This window comes from Tyto alba, unplaced genomic scaffold, assembly GCF_018691265.1.
Source record: "Tyto alba isolate M040663 unplaced genomic scaffold, T.alba_DEE_v4.0 Super-Scaffold_24, whole genome shotgun sequence".
NCBI lineage: Eukaryota > Metazoa > Chordata > Aves > Strigiformes > Tytonidae > Tyto > Tyto alba.
In genome coordinates this window covers 156327-180752 of record NW_024881298.1, presented here as the reverse complement: position 1 = coordinate 180752, position 24426 = coordinate 156327, and the positions used below count along the sequence as shown (strand labels likewise).

At 49.9% G+C, this 24426-nt stretch overlaps 1 protein-coding gene across 1 annotated transcript; it reads left to right on the top strand.

The window, feature by feature from the left end:
* The first annotated feature begins 215 nt into the window (after positions 1-215).
* Positions 216-24426, top strand: LOC116959888 (IgGFc-binding protein-like). The gene is made up of 19 exons (XM_042797183.1): positions 216-845; positions 1503-1561; positions 1708-1743; positions 2150-2280; positions 2761-3042; positions 3854-3991; positions 4651-4835; positions 9524-9600; positions 10388-11635; positions 12938-13251; positions 13917-14247; positions 14643-15238; positions 16315-16879; positions 18130-18623; positions 18680-19661; positions 20252-20451; positions 21123-21503; positions 21722-22008; positions 24334-24426. Exons 1-19 carry the CDS (start codon positions 742-744, stop codon positions 24389-24391), a joined length of 6468 nt encoding a protein of 2155 aa, XP_042653117.1. The 5' UTR covers positions 216-741; the 3' UTR covers positions 24392-24426.

Genomic DNA, 24426 nt, shown 5'->3' with positions numbered 1-24426 from the left:
GAAGACGCTGCAATGGGTGCAGGACCCACAGAGGAGGCTGCGATGGGTGCAGGACCCACAGCCCTCCCTGCTGACAGCCTTTCATCTTGCTTTTATTTCGCGATTGCAAAGGCCTTTGGGCGAAGAAATCCTGCTGCCCGCACAGCGGCCCCGGCTGTCCCCTCGCACCTCCCCAGGCCTCTCGCTCTTCCCCCCACCCCTGACATCTGCCCAACCCGCCCCCAAAATTTCATCAAACTGCTGGAAATTATGCACGCACAGCACGTTTTTGCTCAGTGACCCCTTGTTCTCGCTCCCTCCAGGGGTGGTGGTGTGTCAACTGTTTTTTGGGGGTTTTTTTTGTTTGCTTTTTTTTTCTTTTTTTTTTGTTTGTTTTGTTTTGTTTTGTTTTTTGTTGTAGTTTTGTTTTGGTTTTTTGTTTGTTTTGTTTTTTTTTTTTTTTTTCCCCTGACGTTTAATTAGAAAAAAAATCCCTTATGGGAATTCCCGAGAACTGGAAACCCACCCAGCGTCTCCTTGCCAAAGCCTTATCTAGAATTCAAAAAACATCAGGAGGAGCCAAAGGTCTCCCATGTCCTAAAATCCTCCCCCCCCCGAGAGACCCCGGCAGGACTGTGGATCCGTGCTGCTTTGACAGGCAGAAAATTGGCAGATTCCACTGCATTTACATTGCTTTTTTTTTTTTTTTTTTTCTCGTGGTGGAGGGAGCCAGGAGGGCTGAGTGTTAAAAAGAGGGGTAGGATGAGACAGAAACCCCATTTCTCGGTGGCCGAGCTCGTGTCGGTGCCTCTTCTCTCCTCGTCTCGCTTTTCCCTCGGGAAATCAGGACGCGGCCAGATCCCGAGGTAAGAGATTTTATTTCCACTGCGAGCGTCCATCACTCCCTTAAACCCTCTCTCTTTAAATCACTGAAATCGCACGAATTCCAGCAGCTGCCCTCTCTCTCCAAAGGGCTTCAACCTGCACAAATTGAGCGGAAACACTCCCCAAAAAGCACCCGGTGCCGTTGGGCCGCTCCGGAGCTGGAGTTTGTTTTGCAAAATACGCCCATGGGTGCTGATCAGATCACCCCATTCCCATTGGGCATTCTCCATCCTGCCTCAGTTTCTCTTTTCCCAGCCAGGAAAACACCCAGGTGTTAGGTTTGGGGGTTTTTTAATGTTGTTTTGTTTTTCACCAAAACTCCTCCAATTTATACCCAGCCTTGCTCCGGTGGGTGATTCTCACAAGCAGGACCCCTGGGCTCAGTCCTTAGGGTGGTGCAAAAAGGGATGACTAAAGGGTTAAAATACACTCAGGAAACCTGTTTTTTCTCAACTCTCGGTCAGTAAGAAAAATAAAAGCTTGCCTAATCATGCAATTATTTTTAAAAAAACGGGCAAAATAATCCATATCCACCACGCAATGGGGAAAAAAAACGGCGGGGAGAGGATGGCTGGTATTTTAAAGGGAAACTTTTCACCTCCAGAGCATCCGTTTGTTTCGTTTTTTAATTTTTGCAGGTTTTTTTATGATTTTGGTGGGATGAAGCCCTTCTTCACTTCCCTACTCCTGATGTTAGGTAGGTTAAAAAAAAAAAAAAACAACAAAACAAAAAAAAAAACAACAAAAACCAAACAATTATCTTCTGAGAATGCTGCTGGATGAAAATGTCCTGGGTGATGGTTGCTCCCAGGTTAATATTTCCCCTCCCCGTCTCTTCCCCAGGAGCTGTGATGAACGTCCAACCAGCGCAAGAAGAAGGTGGGTATTTGGGGGTGTGGTGTGTGTGTGTTGTGTTAATAGACGGTATTTCCACCCAAAACGGGGTTGTTCCTGCTTTAGTTTGGGAAGTGGGAAGGCAGCAGAGCTTCCTCCCAGCTACATTTTGGGGTATGCGGAAACCAGATGTTCTATTTTTGCCCTGTTTGCTCCCAAATCTGCGTGTCCCCCCCCGTGATTCCCGTGGGGCGGTTCCCTTCAGCCCCAGTTTCACCCCAAGCTGCTGGGACGCCCACGAGAAATCAACCCCATTTTCGGGAAGCTGGAGCACAGGTCCCATTTAACCTCGGGAATCCCAAATCTGGCAGGCTTCACCCCAAAACGCATGAAGTTGGGAGGGGCTGGGAGGGGGGGGTTCCCCAATACCTCAGCCTCTTCCTTCCTGCAGGATCCTTGCTCTACCCCTATGGTCCGGACCAGGGCGACCATAAGAACCCCAAACTCGATGATGGGACTTCGAAGAAGGTCTCCCTCACTGTGCCCTTCACCTTCTACAGCAAAGAGTACCAAAGCCTTTACGTACGTGAGCCAAAATTCGACGTCGCCCTTGCGTGTCTCTCCATTTTTCCAATTTCCCACCTTTTTTTCTTGGCTCCCTTTCCCAGTCCATTTTGGCACTTGCCCCCCCAACAAAATCTACCTGTCCATGGGATTGACCTGGTCGCCTTAATATGAGGGGTTTTTGGGGGGGGCATCCAAGCATCCTTGTGTGGTTGGTAGGTCTTGGGAGGAGATCTACACCCTTCTGGAGCAGTGGGTGGGAGGTCTGTGGCCACGTTTAGGGTGTTATATCCCACCACCCCCCTCATTTTGATGGAGCTGTAGATGCAACTGTGACCTAAACATCTCCAATACGGTCGTAGAGACGCAGAAGTCGGTGGTAAGACCCCATCTAGGTCTCGTGTCCGTCTCCAGGCTACCACAGCCGAGTCAAGGCGTTGAAAACCAACCTAAGTTGCCACCACCACCACCTTGGCATTGACCTGGCGTCTTTTGTAGGTGAACAACAACGGTGTGATTTCCTTCGACACCCCAGTCCGCCAATACACCCCCGACCCCTTCCCCCTGGCTGATGGACGCTCCTTCGTGGCCCCGTACTGGGGGGATGTGAACAATGTTCTGGGAGGGGACGTCTTCTACCGAGAGACCACCGACCCGATGCTGCTGGCACGCATCACCAAGAGCATCAACAAATATTTCCCCGAGATTCCCTACACGGCCACATGGGCTTTCGTGGCCACCTGGGACCACGTGGCCTACTACGGCTCTACCTCCAATAAGGTAAGGTCCACAGCCATGACTTGGAGGCCAGATAAGGTCACACACATGAAAACTGATTTATCCCACCCTGACTCGGTGCAGAGACGAGCCCGTGGCCACAGGCAAATGTGTTTTGGAGAGCAAAGCAAATCACGGGGCCTCAAATCCATCATCACCTGTTGGACCCGCAGCCCTTTTGTTGGCTTTACGTTCCCTTCATTGGCCTTTGCAACCCACTCATTGGCTTTTGCAACCTATCTGCTGCTCTCATGACCCGTTTGTTGGCCTGACGCTCTATTGGATGGCCTTTGTGACCTCCTCCTTGGCCTTCACATTCCATTCTTGGCCTTCACAACTCATTCGTTGGCCTTCACGACCCATCCATTGGTCTTTGCTACCCATTCATGCGCCGTCATGACATTTGAGGTGAGCATGTATTTGAGGTCCCCCCTGCCAGCCCTGGATGGGTTCGCAAAACCCCATGGAGCTCCTCAACTATCCCTAGGTGTTGACACGAAGGTGCCACATCCAAACCTTTACTCCCTGATTAATTTTATTGGTATTTTTTTACTGTGTGGAAATCCAGCTTGTCTACTACACTCTTCCTCTGGCCACCCCGTGCAGAGAAAGAGGCTGTGGTAGAGCACCAAAAGGGCTCATCTGAAGGTAGACACCAAAAGACCAGCTTGGATGGGCCATGTGTCACCAAGATGGCTTCCTTGCACAGCTCTGGGGGAGGAATCTGCACCCGCGTGCAGCCCTGAGGGCTAAATCCCACCCCTACCTGCTCATCCCACCCCTGACGGTATCATCTCCCCCTTCCTTTTTGCAGGGCAACACCTTCCAAGCCATCCTGACCACCAACACCAAGACGTCCTTCATCATCCTCAACTATTGGGATATCCAGTGGACTACGGGGACGGCGAGCGACGGTGACCCCGAAACAGGTCTCGGAGGCACCCCAGCCCATGTACGTCGTGGGGCTGAAGGAATAACCTGAGGGAAATGGGAGGAAGGGAGGGGAGAAATTGCCCAGCAATATTTTTTGGGGGAAAAACCCAAGATTTGCCGAAGGTAGGACTTTGGCCCACAACGTTTGGGGGGAAAACAACACTGAAGGTAGGACTTGGGCCCATGATATTTTTTGTAGAAGGTGATACCAAAGATAAGTTGGCCCAAGAGATTTTTGGGGGGACAATACCCGGTTCATCCAAGACTGGAAGTTGGCTTGAACCATTGTGGGGAGACAACAGCGCCAATGGTAGGATGGTGGCCCGCAACATTTTTTGGGGGAAAACACCAGCTTCACTCACGGTAGGAAGTTGTCCCATCCCATCTTCCGGGAACAACGATGATGAAGTTTGGAGGTCGACCCACAATGGTTTTTGAGGGGAAAACACCACATTTGCTCATGGTAGAAGGTCGTCCCGTAACATCTGCTGGGGATAACGATGATGAAGGTTGTGGACTGGCCCATAACATTTTTGGGGAGGACAATGCCAGGTTGACTGAGGACCGGAGGTTGGCCCGTAACGTTTTTCTGGAGACACCCCCACCACCGGGAGGAGGTTGCCCCACACCCTGGGTGAGGTTAACCCTCAAAATCCTCCATTTTGGCCCCATTTTCAGGCTGGCTTCAACAGCGGAGATGACACCAACTTCTACAACATCCCCGGGTCCCAGACCGAAGCCATCATCAACATCACCATGACCTCCAACGTCAAAGTCCCGGGGCGTTGGGTCTTCCAGGTGGATGACTTCAAGGTGACGGGGGTCCCCACTGAGGTGCCCAAGGCCGCCAACGACTGCTGGTTGTAAGTTGAGTTTTGGGGGTGAAAAACCTAGAGGAAAAAAAGGGAGAATTGAGAATTGCTTGGAAAAATGTTTCCTTCTCTTGAGTCCTTGGTTTCTTCTGGCAGATAAATCAAGGTGCCTGGAGCAGAAGAACCAACCCCGTCCCCGTTGTCCCCATCCCAGTTGTCCCCGTCCCGGTTGCCCCGTCACACGCGTAGGTCAAGGTCACCCAGCGGGATGTGCCAACCTCCACCAGACCAATAAAACCGCAGCTGAGACATCGTGCTCCCGCGTCTTCTTCATTTCTCACACTTTTTAGACAAGATGTGCCAGAATTCATCACTTTTTGGCCTCTTTGTGCATTAAATTATGGCTTTTCGCACTCTATGTGCAAAAATTTATAATTTTCTTGCCCTCTGCATACACAAATATAGGAGCTTTTTGTGTCTGTACATAAATTTGTGTTTTATCTCCATCAGTGCACATGAATTTACATTTTTTTTTATACACTATGCATGCATTTATGACTTTCTGCCTTCTGTGAGAATAAATGCATGATTTTTTTTGCTTGAGTCTTCATAAATTTGTGGTTTTTTGCTCTCTATGGCCACGAATGTATGATTTTTTACGCCCCTCTGCATGCATGTATGAATTTTTTCATGCCTGTGTGCATGAATTTATGATTTATTGCTGTCTGTGGAGGCATTTATTATTTTTTTCACTCATATTTATGATTTCTTTGCCCTTCTGTGTGTGTGAGCTTTAGATTTTTTCACTCTAGCTGTACAAATTTAAGATTTTTTTGCATCCTGCATGCACAAACTTATGATTTTTTACTTTCTTTGTCCAAATTTATTATTTTTTGCCCTCTGTGTGCACAAATTTATTTTTGTGTGTGTGTGTGCATGAATTTGACTTTGTTGCATTCTACGTGCAAACATTTATGATTTTTCACTCTGTATGATTTTGATTTTCTTTGCACTATGCGCACAAAGTTATAATTTTTACACTCTGTGTGCATAAATTTATCATTTTTTTTACCCTCTACAAGCACAAATTTATGATTTTTTGCACACTGTGCACAAATTAATGATTTCTTGTACTCTCTGTCATGCAACTTTTTTTTTTTTTTCCCCTCCTTTTTTGCCAAAAATGCCAAAAAAATATTTCCAAATGCTCTGGGCTCATTTTATCTGTAATAATCCTGGATTTTCCCTGTTTATGGGCATTTTCCTGCAGGGATGTGAGGTCAGGATTGTACCAAGAGCCCAAGTGACTAATTTTGGCGAAAAATCCAACTTTGACGGGAAAAAAATCACCTAAAAAACCACAAATTGAGATTTTTTTTTTTTTCCTTAAAGAGGAATTTTATTCCCTAAAGAGAAAGTGGTTTTGCGCATGGAAATGAGCACAAACACGCAACATGCAACACACCGGTGGGCACAGCATGCAACACGTGAATGACACACGTGCGCATGACTCGGCACGGGCAGAACACGCCAGCGTGCACAGCACAACCCGTGTGTGCAGGACACGCTCGTGTGCACAACGCGCTGCAGTGCAGCACAACACAACACACAGCGAGTGCGCACACATGTACACAGCACACACGTGCAACAGGACGTGTGTGCGACACAGCAGTCGACACACAGGAGGTGTGCACACGTGCACGACACACAAACACCGGTGCAACACTGCCCCTAGGCGTGCCCAGCACACATTTGCACGTCTCACAACGTGTGTGCAACACGACAGGGGCAGCCAACAGACTAGGTGTGCACACACGTGCACAACACACAACACACGTGTGCAACGCCACACGTGTGCAACACAAGCCAGCCATCAGGCCAGGAGCGCACACATGTGGGCGACACGCAACTCATGCGTGCAGCGCAACGCTCAACACGCAGAAGGTGTGTGCAACACGTGTGCGCACAACACGACACATGCGTGCAACGGGACACCACGCTCAACACACACCAGGTGCACACAACACGCCAATGCACAACACGCCTACACACAACACCCCCCACCCCGAGGTGTGCGCGCAGACACACAACACGCTTGCACACAACGCAACGCACGCACGGCGTGCGCACTGGACACAGAACACGCGTGGCGCTGCACAAAACCACCACAGCCACAACACTCCACACCCACAACACACCACTCGCACGCAACAGACAACAAATGCCCCTCCACACACACACGCAACATATGGAACATGACACACAACTTGAAACAAAAACCCCCAAAACCATCGCACCCGCAACACGCTCTGAGACGTCACAACGCACATGCACAGAACACACAACATACAACTTGGCATGAACACCCCCAAAAACATTGGACCCACAACACACATGCGCACAACACACACGTGACACGCAACTTTGCCCACAGCCCCCCAAATTGTTGCCCCCACAACATGCTCTGACACGACACGACACGACACACACAACTTAGCACAAACGCCCCAAAAGTGTTGCACCCGCAACACGCTCTGACACGTCTCAACACGCACAACCCCCCACGACACGCTCTGACACGTCACAACGCACACCGCACAGAACACACAACACACAACTTGGCACAAACAACCCCAGAATCACGGGACCCACAACACGCATGCACACAGTGCGCACAACTTTGCACACTGGCTTCAAAATATTGTACCCACCACACGCTCCGACATGACACAACACACAACTTGGCACAAACGCCCCCCCAAAAACACCCCCTGCAACATGCTCTGACATGACAGCCCACACGCGACATGCACTGACACCCTGTCACGCACAGAACACGCACATGGAGTGCACGACACACAATTTAGCACAAACACCCCCAAAAATAATGGACTCGCAACACACACCCACACAACACGTGACACACAACATTGCCCACAACCCCCCCAAAATGTCACCCCCACAACACGACATGACCCACACAACTTGGCACAAACACCCCCAAAAACATCGCACCCGCAACACGCTCTGACATGACACACGCTCCCTGCCCAACTTCCCACCCCCCCGCCCCCCCACTTTGGCCCTATTCGTTGTCCCCCAAAACTGTGTTTTTTTCAAAAAAAAACCCCACTGCCTCACCCCACTCCCATTTTTCCAATTTTTAAAATTTTTTTGGCCCATTAATGCACCCCATTTCTGTAAAAAAAGAGTCCCACCCATTTCATACCCCTCGCCCCCACTTGTAATTCTGGCGTAATTCCAACCTTCCCAGGGGGAAAAAAAAAAAAAAATCCTTATTTAGCAATCCAGAATTTTTTTTTTTTTTTTTTTTTTTGCCATTTGCATCAACCCCCAGCTGGCCTGGCTTTAATCAAAACAATGTTTCCCTCCCTGTTTTCACCTTTTTTTCTTGCCAAAAATGATGTCAAAGCTCTGGGTGGGTCGGTCCCCTGGGGCCGTCTGTATTTGTCATTTTTTTCCCCCTCTTTTCGGCAAAATATAATAAAGGGAGGAGCAGGAGCCAGCTGCCCCAGGGTCGCTCTCGGTATTTCCATCAAGGATTTGAAGGACAAAAAGGAACTTTTTGGGGCCGGATAAAAATCAGAGGCAGGTAAGGTTAAATATATATACACATAAATATATTTTTTCACAGAAAAGAGCCAAAAATATGAAAGTTACATCTGGAAGTTCCTCAGATCCCCCCAACCCCTGGTTTTGTTCCTGGTAGCAGCTGAATTTGACTGTTTCTGAGGGGATTTGGGGGGAAAAAAAAGAGGGAAAAAGAGGGAGAAGGGAGGAGGAAAGAGAAAAAGGGAGAAGGGGAAAAGGAGGGATAGGAGAAAAAAGAGGGGATTGGGGGGTAAAAAGGGAAAAAGGAAAGAGGAGGAAGAAAGGGAGAAAAGGGTAAAAGGGAGAAAGGGAAAAGGTGAAAAGTAGAGAAAAAGAGGGGATTTGGGGGTAAAAAGGAAAAAAGTAAAAAGGGGGAGGAAAGGGAGAAAAGGGAAAAAAGGGGAAAAGGAGAGAAAAAAAGGGGATTTGGAGGTAAAAAGGGAAAAGGGGAAATGGATCAAGATAAACAAGGGAAATAGGGAAGAAAAGAAATAAGGGGGAAAAGGGAAAATGGAAAAAATGGGGGAAGGAGAAAAAAGGAAAAGAGAAAAAAGGATAAAAAGAAAAAAAGAGGAAAAGGGGGAAAAAAGGAGGGGGAAATGGGGAAAAAAGGAAAAAAGGAGGAAATGGGAAGAAAGGGGGGAGAAAGGGGAAAAGAGCAAATATGAACTTTCAAATATCGAATTTCGTAAAAATGTGGGGGGACCCAAATGCATCATCCTGGGTCTGTTTCCATGGAGATGTGAAGTGATGGGAGGGGTGGTCCTTTGATGGGGGACGGCAGGTGTACATGCCAAAAAAAAAAAAAAAAAAAAATTAGATTTTTTGGGACAGGTGTATGTGCAATAAAAATAGTGACTTTTGGGATGAGTATAAGTGAAAAAAACCCAGATTTTTGGGGTGAGTGTGAGTACAAAACCCAGACTTCTGGGCCGAATGCAATGCAATACTTATTTTGTGGACAAAAGCAACTCATATTTTTGAGGATGTATGTGAGTCTGAGTGTAATAAAATGTTGGATTCTGGGATATGTGCAATAAACCTCAGAATTTTGGGCCATGGGCAAACACAAGTGCAGTTTTGAAAAAAAAATGGAGAATTTGATCATTTTTTTTTACCTTCTGCAGCCAAAGCACCATGGACGCCAGCCCGGGCTGGGGAAGAGCTGATGTGCCGCTGAGGGTCTGGACCATCGTGTTATGGGGTGAGTTCAAACAGCATGGAGAAATCCATCATAAAACCTGTAAAATTCCCCCCCAAAATGTGAATCGCCTCAAAATAAGATTTTTCCAGTCCAAAAAGCCACATTTTGCACCCCCCCTCCCGTGCAATGATTGAGAAGAGACAAAATTCCACACCCCCCCATGATGTGTAGAGGGGAAACCAAGAGGCAAAGACCCCATCCAAGCCTTGTTTTGGGGGAGATTGATTGAAAATAGGGCAATTTTCTCCCTGTTTGCAACCCAGCACCTGCCGTGCTCCTTCAACGTAATCTCTGAGCGTGGTTGTCCACGTTCCCACCCCTGTGGCCTTTTGGAGGTGAGCGGGGACGCCTTAAAAATCCCAATTTCTCCCTTTGAATTACCCCACCTGCCATGAAACCCGTCTAAAAAGCTCATCTCTTGCCCAGGGAATTAATTGTTATTTCTTCAAATGTCTATTCAAATTGATTGCCCTCTTAATTGATATTCCTTCCAAACAATGTCTTCAATATTTGTTCAAATCAACAGACCTTATTTCTCCAACTTAATAACCCATCAAATCAATAGTCTGTCAAATCAGAAGTTCATCAAATCAATATTAATTCAAATTATTATTCCTCCAAAATAAATAATATCCCAGAAAATCTCTGTTCCTTATCCACCAAGATTAAATCAGGTGCCACCTCAAGCCCGACTTGAGTCTTGGTCCCCATCTAGAATCGCCAAATCCGACCTTACGGATGATGAAGGCACTGACAGCAATTTCTCCTCTTCTTCGGGCTTTTCTAGGCCTTTTTTACTTGATCAACGTCGCTGCGTCGGCTCCGCAGCACCTGGGGGAAGACTTTGTGGTGACCTTCATGCAAAATGGTTTGCAGCAGACCCTCAACAGCGACTTCAAGCTGCTCATCACAGGTTATTCGCCCTTCACGTCTGTAACCATCTCCATGAAGAAGCCAGGCTTGAGGATGACGGTGCAGGTGACCACGGGCCAAACCATCCTGGTGAAGATCCCGCCCCAAGCGGAGATGGTGGGAAGTAAAACCTTCGACAACACCGTGGTGGTGAGGGCCAACAACGCCATCTCCTTGGTGATGGTCAACGAGAAACCCACCTCGGTTGACTCAGCCGTGGTATACCCAGTGCACAGCTGGGGCACGGAATACCACGTTGTGACACCCAACGTGGGCACTGACCGCTACGGTGAGTTCGTGGTGGCCGCCTGGGATGAGCCCACCATGGTTGATGTGCACCTCAAAGCCACGGTGACCTACCAAGGCCGGTCTTACCCCCGGGGCTCAGTGCTCCCCATCAGACTGGAGCCCTTCCAAGCAGCCCAGCTCCAAAGCCCGTCTGACATGTCTGGCACAAAGATCGTGGCGCAGAAACCCGTCGCCGTCTTCACTGGCCACACTTGCTTGGCCAGATTCGCCCACTGTGACCATTTGCTGGAGCAGCTCCAGCCCGTTTCCAGCTGGGGCACCACCTTCATCGTGCCGCCATTGCCTTTCGAGACTCAGTCTGATATCATCTACGTCTCCACCTCCCAGCCAACGCGCGTGGAGTCTCAACACGGGGTCACCAAGACTGTTCGGGAGCTACGGCCCAGCCGGTCAACGCTCTACGGCCTCCAAGCCTTAAATACCTTGTACCTTTCTGCCAATGCTGGCATCCAGGTCATTTTTTTTGCCGACGGGGGTCATAAAGATGCCATCTCTTACGACCCATTTTTTATGACCGTCCCAGATGTCTCCAGCTACTGTGACTCCTACAAGATCTTTGCCCTTGACGGCTACGATAATTACGCCCTGCTGATAGCCAAGACCTCGGAGACGTCTGGAATGACGCTCAACAAAACGCCGCTGAGAAATGTCGCGTGGAAGCCCATCCCGGGCACCGATTACTCGTGGGCCGGGCAGAATTTGGGCAGTCAATTCGCCGTCCATACGGTGGAGCACAAGACGTCCCCCTTTGGCTTGCTCAGCGTGGGGATCCGGGAGCAAAAAGCCTACGGGTCAGCGGCGGTTTGTGACAGCGGTGAGTGTCCTGGGGCCACCTCCAGGGCCCTTCACCCCCTTTTTCCCACGCTCCTGCCCCCTCTCAAAAAGCCTGGCTGCAATGCAAGGCAAACCCACATATTTTTAGGAGTTAAAATTCACTCCTCCGAGTCAGGCATTGATAACATCCCCTTTCCATCCCTGTAGTTGAGAAACGCTGAGCTCGCGCCTAGAAAAGTGGCTAAAATTAGCTGATTTGAGCTGAAACCCAGCTTTTCTCTTGTAGCACAAGAATAGATCAGTCTAAAAGGGCGTAATTAATCCAACATGGCTTTGGCTCATTTTAGGAGAGGATATTTCTTCTATAAATATATAATCTCTAAATAACCTATAAATAAATAATCCATTATTACATCAATGAAAGGAGCCTCAAGCGATCAACCCAGATGTTCAAGTCCAAGCTTAAGGCAGCTAAACCTACTTCGGATACATTTTTATCTATACATTTTTATTTAGAAATTATTTATAGATGTATCATATAATTATATAAAATCATATATATGACATATAAATATAAATATAGAATATTTATTTATAAATATTTATCTGTAGATAATAAATCATCTGTAATTAAACAATCAATAAAGGGATCCTCAAATGATCAACTCAGATACTCGAGACTAAGCCTAAAGTTGCTAAACCTACCTGGGTTAAATTTTTATCTGCAAGTAATCTATCAATAAATCATCTGTAATTAAGTAATCAATGAAAGGAGCCTCGACTGATCAATGTAGAAGTTCAAGTCAAAGTTTAGGGTGGCTAAAGCTACCAGGAATAACTTTTTATCTATAAATAATCTATAAACAAATCATCTATAATTAATCACTGAAAGGAGCCTCAGGTGATCAACTCAGATGTTCAAGTCTAAGTCCAAGGTGGCTAAACCCACCTGGGCTAATTTTTTATCTATAAGTAATCTATAAATGAATAATCTGTAATTAAGCAATCAATGAAAGGAGCCTCAAGCGATCAATGCAGAAGTTCAAGCCTAAACTTAAGGTGGCTAAACCTACCAGGGGTAATTTTTTATCTATAAATAATGTATAAGTATTTTATAAATAAGTCATCTGTAATTCAGCAGTTAATGAAGGGAGCCTCAAGCAATCAACACAGAAGATCAAGTCTAAGCTTGAGGTGGATAAGCCTACCTGGGATATAATCCCTGCTTTAATTTAGTAGACAACTGCAGGCGCTGGCTGACGGCCTGCGGTGACGGTGCTACTTGCGCTGTCCCCGCGGCCCCACCTGGCCCCCGCAAATAATCGCCTGCGATTCCTTCCAGATCCCTGCCGGCTCGTGCAATGCCGCGCGAAGGAGACGTGCAAGGTGGAGAAGGGGGAGGCCGCCTGCGTGCACGACTACATGGGCACCTGCATGGGGTCGCCGTCCCTGCAGTACCACACCTTCGACGGGATGACGGTGGACATCCGGGGCGGCTGCACCTACACTGTTGCCAAATATTGCGGCAACGATCCCACCCTGGCGCCTTTCGTCGTGGAGGAGAAGAGCGGAGGCCGCTCCCAGGAATGGTTGACCAACATCTACGTGTACGCCCACAACATCTCCATCCACAAAGGCGAGGGAGGCAAAATCCAGGTGGGTTTTTTTTCCAGGCTGTGGCAGTGTGGGAGCCTTTCGTGCCAAGTGGAAGAGGATAAAACTTGTGTGTGTGGGGAGGCTGAAATTGAAAAATTAGGAGAACCACAATAACTGTGGAGTATTGGGAAATTTTGCATTAGAAATCAAGAGACGGTGAAGAAAAGCGTGCTTTGTACCTGACTCAGAGTGTCTTCAATTAAACCATGCTCACTTTTTGGTCAGAATCAAGAAAAAAAAAACAATTTGAAGGATGCGACTCTACCGTGAGGGTGGCTTTATCCGTTGGGCCCACCAACCATGGAGATCCACCACAAAAAGGGAGTCTAGACAAGCTTTTCCAAGGTTAGATGAAGTTCCTCCCAGATGTACAGCTCAGTGGTCTTAACGTAAATGAGATGTTAAGCTCAGAAGTTGAGGGAGATGGTTCTCCCATGACACATTTGGGTTTTGGTCTTTTCCCGATACAGTGGATCTAGAGGACGTGGGCTCAAATTGCTGGTTAATGCTGATAATTACTTCTTCCTGAAAGAAATTTCTCTTTCTGGTTGTATCTACATGCTTTTTGGGGGTTGTGAACTCTTAGCAAAGTGATCATCGGCTGAGATGTAATTCTTCTTCTTCTCCTTTCCACCCCCCCCCCCCCCCCACCCCCCCCCCCCCAGGTCAACAACAAACTCACCAGCCTCCCAGCAACCCTGGAAGCAGGGAAGATCCAGATCTCCCAAAACGAGGGTCGGACCATCCTGCAAACAGATTTTGGGCTGCAGGTGACCTATGATGAAGACTGGGCCATAATGGTGGCCGTGCCCAGCAGCTATTTCGGGGCTACCTGTGGACTCTGCGGCAACTTCAACGAGGACACCGAGGACGAGACGACACTTTCTGATGGCACTCAGGCTGCCAGTGTGGAGGATTGGGCTGAGAGCTGGCGGGATCCCTCCTGCCAGGACGATTGCAGAGACCAGGAGACACTGCAGGACACAGCAGGCTGTGGTGAGCTCAGATGGGGGGGTCCCCAAGCATTTTGGGGGAGAAAGAAGGCGATCCACAGGGGGATCTGCTCACAGGTTGCTGCCCAGCCCACCAAGCTGATGCTTGTAGGCATCAACGTAACCAAAAACTCCAGCACTGGGGAAGGATTGTGTTGCTCTTTTCCTGCCAAACCACCCCAAAATGTACCTTATGTCACTTTGGATGTCCATAGCTCAGAGAATTATGTTGAGGTTTTCCTGAGGGCCATCCCCACAGGGCGTCTCAGGAACTCCAAATCACTTGTAGGTGTCAACTGATCCAACGTAGGAGCCCCTCTAAGGAAAGTGCTTGGCTCACACATTGCGTTGCCCTTTTTTTTTTTTTTGAGATCCTCTCCACAAATATTATCCCCGCAGCTCAGAGATGCCCCAAAAACAGCCACTTCGAGGCCTGTGGGACGGCGTGCCCTGCCACCTGCACCGAGCCCAAAGCCCCCGCGTCCTGCGGCGAGCCATGCACGGCGAGCTGCCAGTGCAACGAGGGCTTCGTCCTCCACAACGACTCGTGTGTCCCGGTGGAGACCTGCAGTTGCTTCCACAATGGTCGCTCCTACAAGGTCCGGGAGGAGTTTTGGGAGGACGGGAGCTGCCAGAGCCGGTGCCGATGCGAGGCGGGGGGCAAGGTGGCTTGCAGGAAGGCTGGGTGCAAAGCCCATGAGAAATGCGTCACGGTCAGCGGCGTCCCCAGCTGCCAGGCGACCAAGTATTTTACCTGTATCGGGACGGGCGATCCTCACTACACCACCTTCGACGGGTTGAGGTATGACTTCCAAGGGACCTGCATCTACCAGTTCGCAGCCCTCTGCACCCAGGACCCCAAACTGGTCCCCTTCACCGTCAAGGTGGAGAACAACAACCGGGGCAGCAAAGCCGTTTCCTTCACCAAAACCGTCACGTTGGAGGTCTACGGCAACGTCATCAGCATGAGCCAGGAGCACCCGCGCAAGGTCAAGGTAGGTGGCTGCCAAGGACCTCACACACCCTGCATCTAAACCGCTTATTTACTATGTTTTCCCCCCAAATCCCACTTTTTTTCCTCACGCAAGCCTCTGTGGAAGCGTTCATTTCTGCCTGCTGTCTCCAGAGGGAGCCCCAAGCAGCTAGTTTGGATTTAAACACCTTATTTTCAAACACTTAAAAAAGCTCATATGAAAAAAATGAAAGAAAACCCCCCTACAGCTTGTTTATGGTGTGGTGGAAACATCCAATTTTTGCTCTGGCAAACTTAGCGAGTGGAAAATATCCATGACTAATAGCAAAAATGCTTCTACATTCAAAAGCATCCACTTTGCTTGACGCCTTCAGCTTCCTTTTTTTGCTCCCATGTGGCTTTCTGAGTTTATATTTCCTTTCTCCCTGACAACTGGAAACTGACTCAATTAATTTGGGAAAGGTTCAATTCCCGCCTTGCTTTAGCCAAAGTGTTGCACAAAAGGGCTAGCTACAACTTTTCCTTTACTTTTCTCTCTGAACAATAATATTTTTCACTTACCGTAGAACCCTATGCCTGGAAATCCCCCTCATGCGAAAGGTTTTTGCAGAAACACCCAAATCTTGAGCAATTTGCATTTCACCATAAAATCTCCTCCATGCAAAGCACTTTGCAAAATCCCTCAAATCTTGAGTGATTTGAATTTGTCCAGAAATCCTCCCTGTGCAAAGGCTTTTGGAGAAACACTCAAATCTCAGGGAATTTGCACTTCCCTGGAAAGCCTCTCTGGGTTTTGTAGAAGCACCCAAATCCCAAGCTATTTGCATTTTATCTGGAAATTATCCTCGTGCAAAGTGTTTGCCAAAACCACCCAAATCTTGAATAATGATTTGAATTTGCCCGAAAATCTTCCCTGTGCAACGGGTTTTGCAAAAAAACCACTCGAATCTCAACCGATTTGCATTTGCACGGAAATCCTACACACCCCCCCCTGCCACCCCGCCCCAGGTAAAAAAGGTTTTGCAAAGACGTCTCAATCTCCAGTGGGTGGCATGAGTGGTTTGCCACCCAGTGCCACCCCCCCAACACCCTCCCCAGGTCAACGGCGTCTTCGTGGAGCTCCCGTTCACCCAGAAGGGCCAGTTCGAGCTCTACCACAGCGGCGTCCACGGCTTTGCCCGCACCGCCTTCGGCATGCGGGTGAGCTTCGACTGGTACAGCTACGCCCGCGTCATCCTCCCCGACGCCTACGCCGGCGCCGTCTGCGGCCTCTGCGGCAACGCCAACGGCGACGCCGACGACGACTTCGTCACCCGCGACGGCCAACGGGCCGTCGATGAAATCCAGCTGGCCAACAGCTGGAAGGTGGGAGACGTCCCCGGCTGCTCGGCCGGTTGCGTGGGGGATTGCCCGACGTGCAACGAGGAGCAGAAACAACCCTACCGTGGCGACAGCTATTGCGGGGTGATCGCCAGGAGTGGGGGGCCCTTCCGGGCTTGCCACGGCACCATTGACCCCACGCCCTTCCTCGAGGATTGCGCCTTCGACGCCTGCCACTACAAAGGCCACCGGGACACCCTGTGCAAAGCCATCGCCGCCTACGTGACCGAGTGCCAGAGCCACGGCATCAGCGTGGAGCCGTGGAGGATGCCATCCTTCTGCGGTGAGCGGGGCCCGAAGGGGATTCCCTCCCCCCCCTTTTTCTTGGCCATAAAAATAAGATTTTGAGCCCACCCGCCCGCTCTTGGCTTCGCTTAGAGCCAATGGAAACCCAAAACGCCTCCAAAACTGGGTTTATTTGCCCCATTTCCAACATCTCCTTGCGACACAGCTGCTTGATCCGCTCCCTCCCCAGCCCTGAGGCCAAATGATGAGTTTAGATGCAAATACGGATGTGGGGAAATTCCCTCCAATTAATTTCCAAAGCAAAATTCCTTCCTTCATGCAACGGTACAAAATAAATCCCCATTGTCCTCCAGATTCTTCCCTGATGCAAGGAAGGGAAATGCAAAATTAGTTCCTATTGCTCTCCAGAGCAATATTGACACTCAACCGCTCAAGATTTGCTTGGATTTACACCCTAGGCTTTGAGCTGATGAAATAACAGGATTTATCTGCCCCCTTTCCAACCATTCCTTCTAGAAAAATCATTCTGTTCTTTCCCTCTACAGCCCCGAAGCCGAATGATGAGTTTAGATGCAAATATGAACATGGGAAAATTCCCTCCAACTCATTTCTGAAACAAAATTTGCTCCTCCTTCATGCAACAGAAATCTGTATTGCCCTCCGCGTTCCTCCTTCATGCAAGGAAGGGAAATGTAGAAGAAAGCCCAATCGCCCTCCACCTATTTCATTAATGCAAGAAAAGGGAATGCAAAATAAATCTGCATCTCTCTCTTAATATTTTATTAATGCAAGGAAGAGGAATGCAAAATAGTTCCCCATTGCTATCTATCTCATTAATGCAAGGAAAGGAAATGTAAAATAAATCCACATTGCTCTCCAAATATTTTATTAATGCGAGGAAGGGGAATGCAAAATAATTCCCCATCGCCCTCCACCTATTTCATTAATGCAAGGAAGGCAAGTGCAAAATAAATCCACATCGCTCTCCAAATATTTTGTTAATACGAGGAAGGGGAATGCAAAATAATTCCCCACTGCTCTCCATTTATTTCATTAATGCAAGGAAAGGAAATGCAAAATAAATCCGCATCGCTCTCCACATATTTTATTAATGCAAGGGAGACGAATGCAAAATAAATCCCCTTTGCCCTCCAGAGCAATATCGATGCTCCTCCACCTGCTTGCGTTTGCCCCCCAACCTTTGCTGCAACGATGGGAATACTCACCCTGACGCTTTCAGCTGCAAACCCGAGTGGGGCTTCATGTTTTCTCCTCCATTTCTTGCAGGCCCCTCCTGCCCCCGTCATTCGCACTACGAGCTCTGCGGGAGCAGCTGCCCGGCCACATGTCGGGGCCAAGCCACCCCCGAGGGCTGCGCGTCGGTGCTGTGCACCGAGGGCTGCTTCTGCGACGAGGGCTTCGTCCTCAGCGGTGACGAGTGTGTGCCGGCCGGCGAGTGCGGCTGCGAGCACCGGGACCGCTACTACAAGAAGGGCGAGGATTTCTACGCCTCGTGCCGGGAGAGATGCCGTTGCAAAGCCAAGGGGGTGGTGGAGTGCGAGGAGGTCTTCTGCGGCGCCCACGAGGAGTGTCGAGTAGAGGACGGGGAGCTGGGGTGTTACCCCGCTGGCTACGGGCGGCTGGTGGTGTCGGGTGACCCGCACTACGTGACGTTCGACGGGCGAGCCTTCGACCTCCCGGGCTCCTGCACCTACGTCTTGGCGCGGGTCTGCAAGCCGGAGCCGCGGCTGACAAACTTCTCGGTGCTGCTGGAGCATGAGGTGGGCGGCCGGGGTAACGTGGCCTTGATGAAGAAGGTGATCATCTCCATCCACAGGCACACAGTCAGCATGGAGAGGGGACGGAAGTGGGAGGCGACGGTAAGTTGGGACAACCCCGCGCCTCGGTGGAGGCAGGCGTGCAAAATCTGTGGGGCGCACGTAAAAATCCCTCGGTGCACACGGGCATGCAAAATCCCCCGCTGCGGTCACCCGGGCAAAATCCCCAGTGTGCACGTGCGGGCAGAATCTCCCCGCTGGTAAGTCAGGACGTCCCCGCCCCTCGGTGCACATGTCTACTCGAGATCCTTTGGGCCACGCATGCATGCAAAACCCCCCGGTGCGTGCACGCAAAACCCCCCGGTGCACATGTGTGTGCAAGACCCTTTGGTGTATGCGTGCATGCAAAACCCCTGGGGTGCACACGTGCGTGCAAACGCCTCCATGTTCCTACGTGCACGTCCCAGGTGGATGGGGAGCGCTACACGCTGCCGCTGGTGACGGAGGACAAGAAGCTACGGATCGGCCAAGAAGGGAACAACATCATCCTCCAAAGCGCCGCCGGCCTCCGGCTCCTCTACAACGTGGCCACCTACCTCCTCATCACCATCCCCGACGCCTACCGGGGCCGCGTCTGCGGACTGGGTGGCAACTACAACGGGGACCCCGGCGACGACTTCCAGCTGCCCGGCGGGTCCCTGGCACGGAGCACCGAGGAATTCGTCACCTCCTGGAAGACGCCGATGGAGGACGGAGCGTGCAGTGACGGCTGCAACGGCGAGGCGTGTCCCGTGTGCGACGCCACCGACACCGCTCCCTACAGTGCCAGCGACTCTTGCGGCCTCATCCGGGACCCAGCGGGACCTTTCGGATCGTGTCACTCCCGGGTGAGCCCGGTGGAGTATTTCAACCACTGCCTCCACGACGTCTGCATTGCAGACGGTGCCCGGGACGTGCTGTGCCACAGCCTCCAAGCCTACGCCGCTGCTTGCCAAGCCGCTGGGGCCGAGATCGGCAGGTGGAGAACGACCGCATTTTGCCGTAAGTGCTCCAGAATATCCCCATGGAGACACTCCAACTCCTATTTTCCTCCAAAGCCACGTTTTTCCCCCAGTGAAACCCTACAATTTTGCAATCATCCTTTTTTTTTCCCCTGTTTTTGAGGCAAGCTCACCTTCACTTTATCATCACCAAGACAACACACAAATGACCCACGTAATATCATGCAAGGCTGCCTTTCACTTAACCCCCTCAAAAATCTATCAAATAGCCTAGACATTATTTTTAGACCTCCCCAAAAAGCTCATTTGCAGGCTTCAATCACCTATTTCCCACCAAAACCACCCTGGAAGTAAGAAATTCCAGCATACCACCTCCAAAACATCAATATTTGTGTCAAACGAGTTCGAAATGAGCATCCCTCTGCTTTGCCTCGAGGTGTAGTGACATGCAAGTGCTTTAACTTGGATGTTAAAAGCAGGATTTGGTTGTTTGAACATTGAAGCCATCGGAGATGCCCAAGAACATCGATCAGCCATGGGGGATGCCCCAATGGGCCCAGAAAAAACAGTCATGACTTTTGGGGGGGAGGGGGGAAAATAACAGTATTTCTCCCTTTTTTTTTTCCCCAGCCCTTTCCTGCCCACCCCACAGCCACTACGAGCTTTGCACCCGCACCTGCGATTTCACCTGCGCCAGCCTCTCCGTGCCGGCCCCGTGCAGTTGGACGTGCTTCGAGGGTTGCCAATGCGACGATGGGTACCTCTTCAACGGGGAAGCCTGCGTGTCCCTGGAGCAGTGTGGCTGCATGCACCGGGGACGGTATTTCAAGGTAAGGTTGACCATCAAGGCGTGGCCTTGGCATTTTGGGTGGAAATCAGGTTGAGGAAGGATTGTGGGATGTGTTGTCCCCTCCGGATGATTCAACAGCTTCGGGGATTCAGTCTTTGATGGGGTAGGTTGTCCCATCTCATTGATGCAACTGGTTTGGGGACTCTGTCTTCAGTGAGGTGGGTTGTCCCAACTAGATGATGCAACCGGTTCATGGCCTCAATCTTTGGGTCAACGCAACTAGCTTGGGGACTTAAGCTTCAGCGAGGTAGGTTGTCCCGTCTAGATGATGCAACTAGTATGGGGACTCATTTGGTGAGGTGGATTGTCCCATCTCAATGATGCAATAGACCTGGGGATTCCATCTTTGATGAGGTTGATTGCCAGTTCAACTGGGTTTGGGACTCAATCTTTGATGAGGTGGGTTGCCACTTCATTTTAAGGACATATATCCAAAATAATGCAATTAATAACAACCTAAAATATATATTTTTCTCCTCTGGACCAGGGGAAAAAGAACAATTAATTTGTCGAGTTGCACAAACTCCACCAAATCCATCTCATGCATTTTCTTCCTCCCTCTGGGATTTCTTCCCCGCCTGAAGATGGGAAATTCCCCCAAATTTGGAGATGGTGTCCATGTGGATTAACCCCTGAGGTCTTCCTTTCCAGGCGGGTGAGACCGTCATCTCCAGCAACTGCTCCGCAAAATGCAGTTGCCACCTGTCCCAGGGACTCATCTGCGAGGACATACAGTGTCCCCCAGACGAGGTCTGCGCCACGCGGGACGGGGCGCAGCGATGCGTCAAGCGGGAAGGCCGGTGCCGGCTCTCCCCAGGGGCCTCCCTGACCACGTTTGACGGCGCCGGGGGAAAGCTCCTCACCAGCGGCACCTACAAAGTGGTCGCCCTTTGCAACGAGCAGTCACCCAACTGGTTCAAGGTGGTGGTGGAAGTCAGCGAGTGCCGGGAAAACAGCATCCCGGCCGCCGTGGCCGTCTTCATCTTCTTCCGCGAAGCTTTTATCACTGTGAATAACAACATGGAGGTGTGGGTAAGCTGAGGCAGGGCACGGGCAACCCTTGCAGATGAGCAAGATGAGAAGTTAAGACATGGAGTTTGGGTGGGACTTATCTCCTCTTCCTTCAGGCGCCCTCAGGTGTTCAACCCCAATGACATCTTTGCGCTGCACTGTTTTTATGGGGCAGTCTGAGATTTTTTTTTTTTTTTTTTTTTTTTTTAACCCGTTTCCGGCATTTTGCCTTGCTGCAGGTGAACGGTCTTTTCACCCGCCTTCCAGCTGTGGTGTCCAAAGCTGTTTCCTTGAGCGCGGCGGCGGGGAACATCACCATCTCCCATACGTCGGGGATGGATGTGCTCTTCAGCCCCAGCGGGGAGGTGATGGTGACCGTAGGGCCCACCTTGGTCAACCAGCTCTGCGCTCCCTGTGGCAACTTCAATGGTGACCCCAGTGATGACCTGAAGTTGCCGGACGGCCGAGCTGTGAGGAGCATTGCAGAGGTTGTTGATGCCTGGAAAGCCAGGGATTTTGCGGGATGGTGAGTGACCCCAAAAAGCCCCGCCCCCCCAACCACGGGTTGGTATTTTCTTTAAGCCTGGGCAAGCAAGAGGGTAGGGAACCTCCACGGGGCATCAACGGGTTGGGCTAGGCGGCATCCAGGAAGGACTTCTCCATCTTCTTTGGTTTCATCCACAGCGACTGACACACAAACCCAAGGAAATTATTCGGGTAAGTGACTCTTCTCCTCTTTTGCTGCCACATCTAGCGCTACAAATGCTCCTGCAGCCCCGTGATTGGTTGACCCTCCCTAATTAATTACCTGAATAATCGGGGATTTCCGCTGCATCAATATGGACCAGCCTTAGAGAGACGGGTACAGAGTAGACACCCAATGCCTTCGCTTCGACGTAGGACATCCTGTGCAAAATGGGTCTCGACCAAAATCACGATGCCCAGGAAAGTTTTCTTTGTAGAAAGAGAAACTGAGCCCAGATCAAGCTGAAAAATAGTTCTTTGGTATATCACGGGATGTCTTCAGCGTCGCTGTGCTGCTCAGGGTTGTCCCCACGAGAAGAAGAAAGAGTCAAATATGGGGCGACTTGAATTTAGATAGATTTCCCCATGTATAAAGTGGTCTTGATGAATATAAGATATTTTTGCCCAATATTAAATGATCTTGCTGAACACAGGGCCTTCTTGCAAAACACAGAGTGGTTTTGCTGAATATAGGGCAACTTTGCCGAATGTAGGGTGATCTTGCCTAACACAGAGGAAACTCGCCGAATATAGGGCAAACCAGAAAAATATAGGGCCTTATTACCAAATATAGAGCAATCTTGCTGAAGATAAGATGATTGTGCTGAATATAAGGCAATTTTGCTGAATATAAGGAGATTTCGCTGAATAGAAGTTGCTCTCGTGGAATACATAGCGAATTTGCCAAATAATGAGCAATCTTGCCCAATATAGAGCCCTTTTGCCAACTATAGAGCCATTTTGCCCAACATACAGCCATCTTACTTAATATAGGGCCATTTTGCCCAATACAGAGCCATTTTTCCCAATATAGAGCCATTTTTTTCCCAATATAGAGCCATTTTGACCATTATAGAGCCATTTTGCCTAACTACACAGATATTTTTCCCAATATAGAGCCTTTTTTTCCCAATATGGAGCCATTTTTCCCCATATAGAGCCATTTTTTCCCAATATAAAGTATTTTTTTTTCCCAATATGGAGCCATTTTGCCCAACTACAGAGCTATTTTACCCAACATAGAGCCATTTTGCCCAATATAGAGACATTTTGCCCAACTACACAGCCATTTTGCCCAATACAGAGACATTTTGCCCAATACAGAGCCATTTCTCCCAATATAGAGCCATTTTTCCCAATATACAGTCACTTTGCCCCATATAGAGCCATTTTTTCCCAATATAGAGCATTTTTCCCAACATAGGGCCTTTTTGCCCAGCTACAGAGCCATTTTGACCATTATAGAGCCATTTTGCCCAACTACACAGCCATTTTCCCCAATATAGAGCTTTTTTTCATAATATAGAGCCATTTTGCCCCATATAGAGCCATTTTTTTCCCAATTAGAGTATTTTTTTTCCCAATATGGAGCCATTTTGCCCAACTACAGAGCCATTTTGCACAATACAGAGACATTATGCCCAACTACACTGCCATTTTGCCCAATACAGAGACATTTTGCCCAATACAGAGCCATTTTTCCCAACATAGAACCATTTTACTGGTCATAGAGCAACCCCAAAGCCACCGCCGTGGGGCAATGAAGATCCCCTCAAGGGCCGCCCCATCTCCACCTTCCGCTTGCTTGCCCGTGCACCTTGCCCTTGTGCGCCCACCAGGCTGTCCTCACTCCACTGCCTCCCCCCCCAGCCCCCCCTGCCCCACGCTGCCTGTCCCGCACGGCACCTCTGCACCCCCACCTCACCCCCCAAACATGCCCTAACCCAACCCTTTCACCCCTGCTACCCCTCTGCTGCTGGCTACGAAGACGCTCCAGAGGGAGATCGGACAACGTTGCAACAACGGGGTGGTGGGTGGGGAGGGAATTCCAATTTTTTGGCGACACCCACGCCGTGGACGATGAAGCCGACAACACCGTAAGGCGGCCAGCCAGGCTTGGAAACTTTTTGGGGTGCAAAACTGTGCGCGGGGACAGGATGATCCCCCTCAAAACAGGGTTGCGTTGAGCAAACCTCACCTTTCGGGAAGGGGGAGGATGCAACTTTCCACCATCCCCGCGGGGCTGCGATGACGAGGGTGAGGAAGGGCTGTTGGTTCCTCTTCAAAGGGTGACCCTGACAGCTCGCCCACGTTTCGTCTCTTGCAGCCGCGCCTCCAGCCTCGTGCGGATGGAAGTGGAAGCCCCCGTCTACCCTGTGCAGTAGGCGAAACCGCACGGGGACCGACGATGCGAGAGGAC

Bases quoted from the DNA above. Each gene is read 5' to 3' on its own strand.
- LOC116959888 (XM_042797183.1), top strand. From the start codon at position 742: ATGAGACAGAAACCCCATTTCTCGGTGGCCGAGCTCGTGTCGGTGCCT. The intron at 3,043-3,853 runs GTAAGGTCCACA...TCCTTTTTGCAG, and splicing joins ACGGCTCTACCTCCAATAAG to GGCAACACCTTCCAAGCCAT. The intron at 13,252-13,916 runs GTGGGTTTTTTT...CCCCCCCCCCAG, and splicing joins GCGAGGGAGGCAAAATCCAG to GTCAACAACAAACTCACCAG.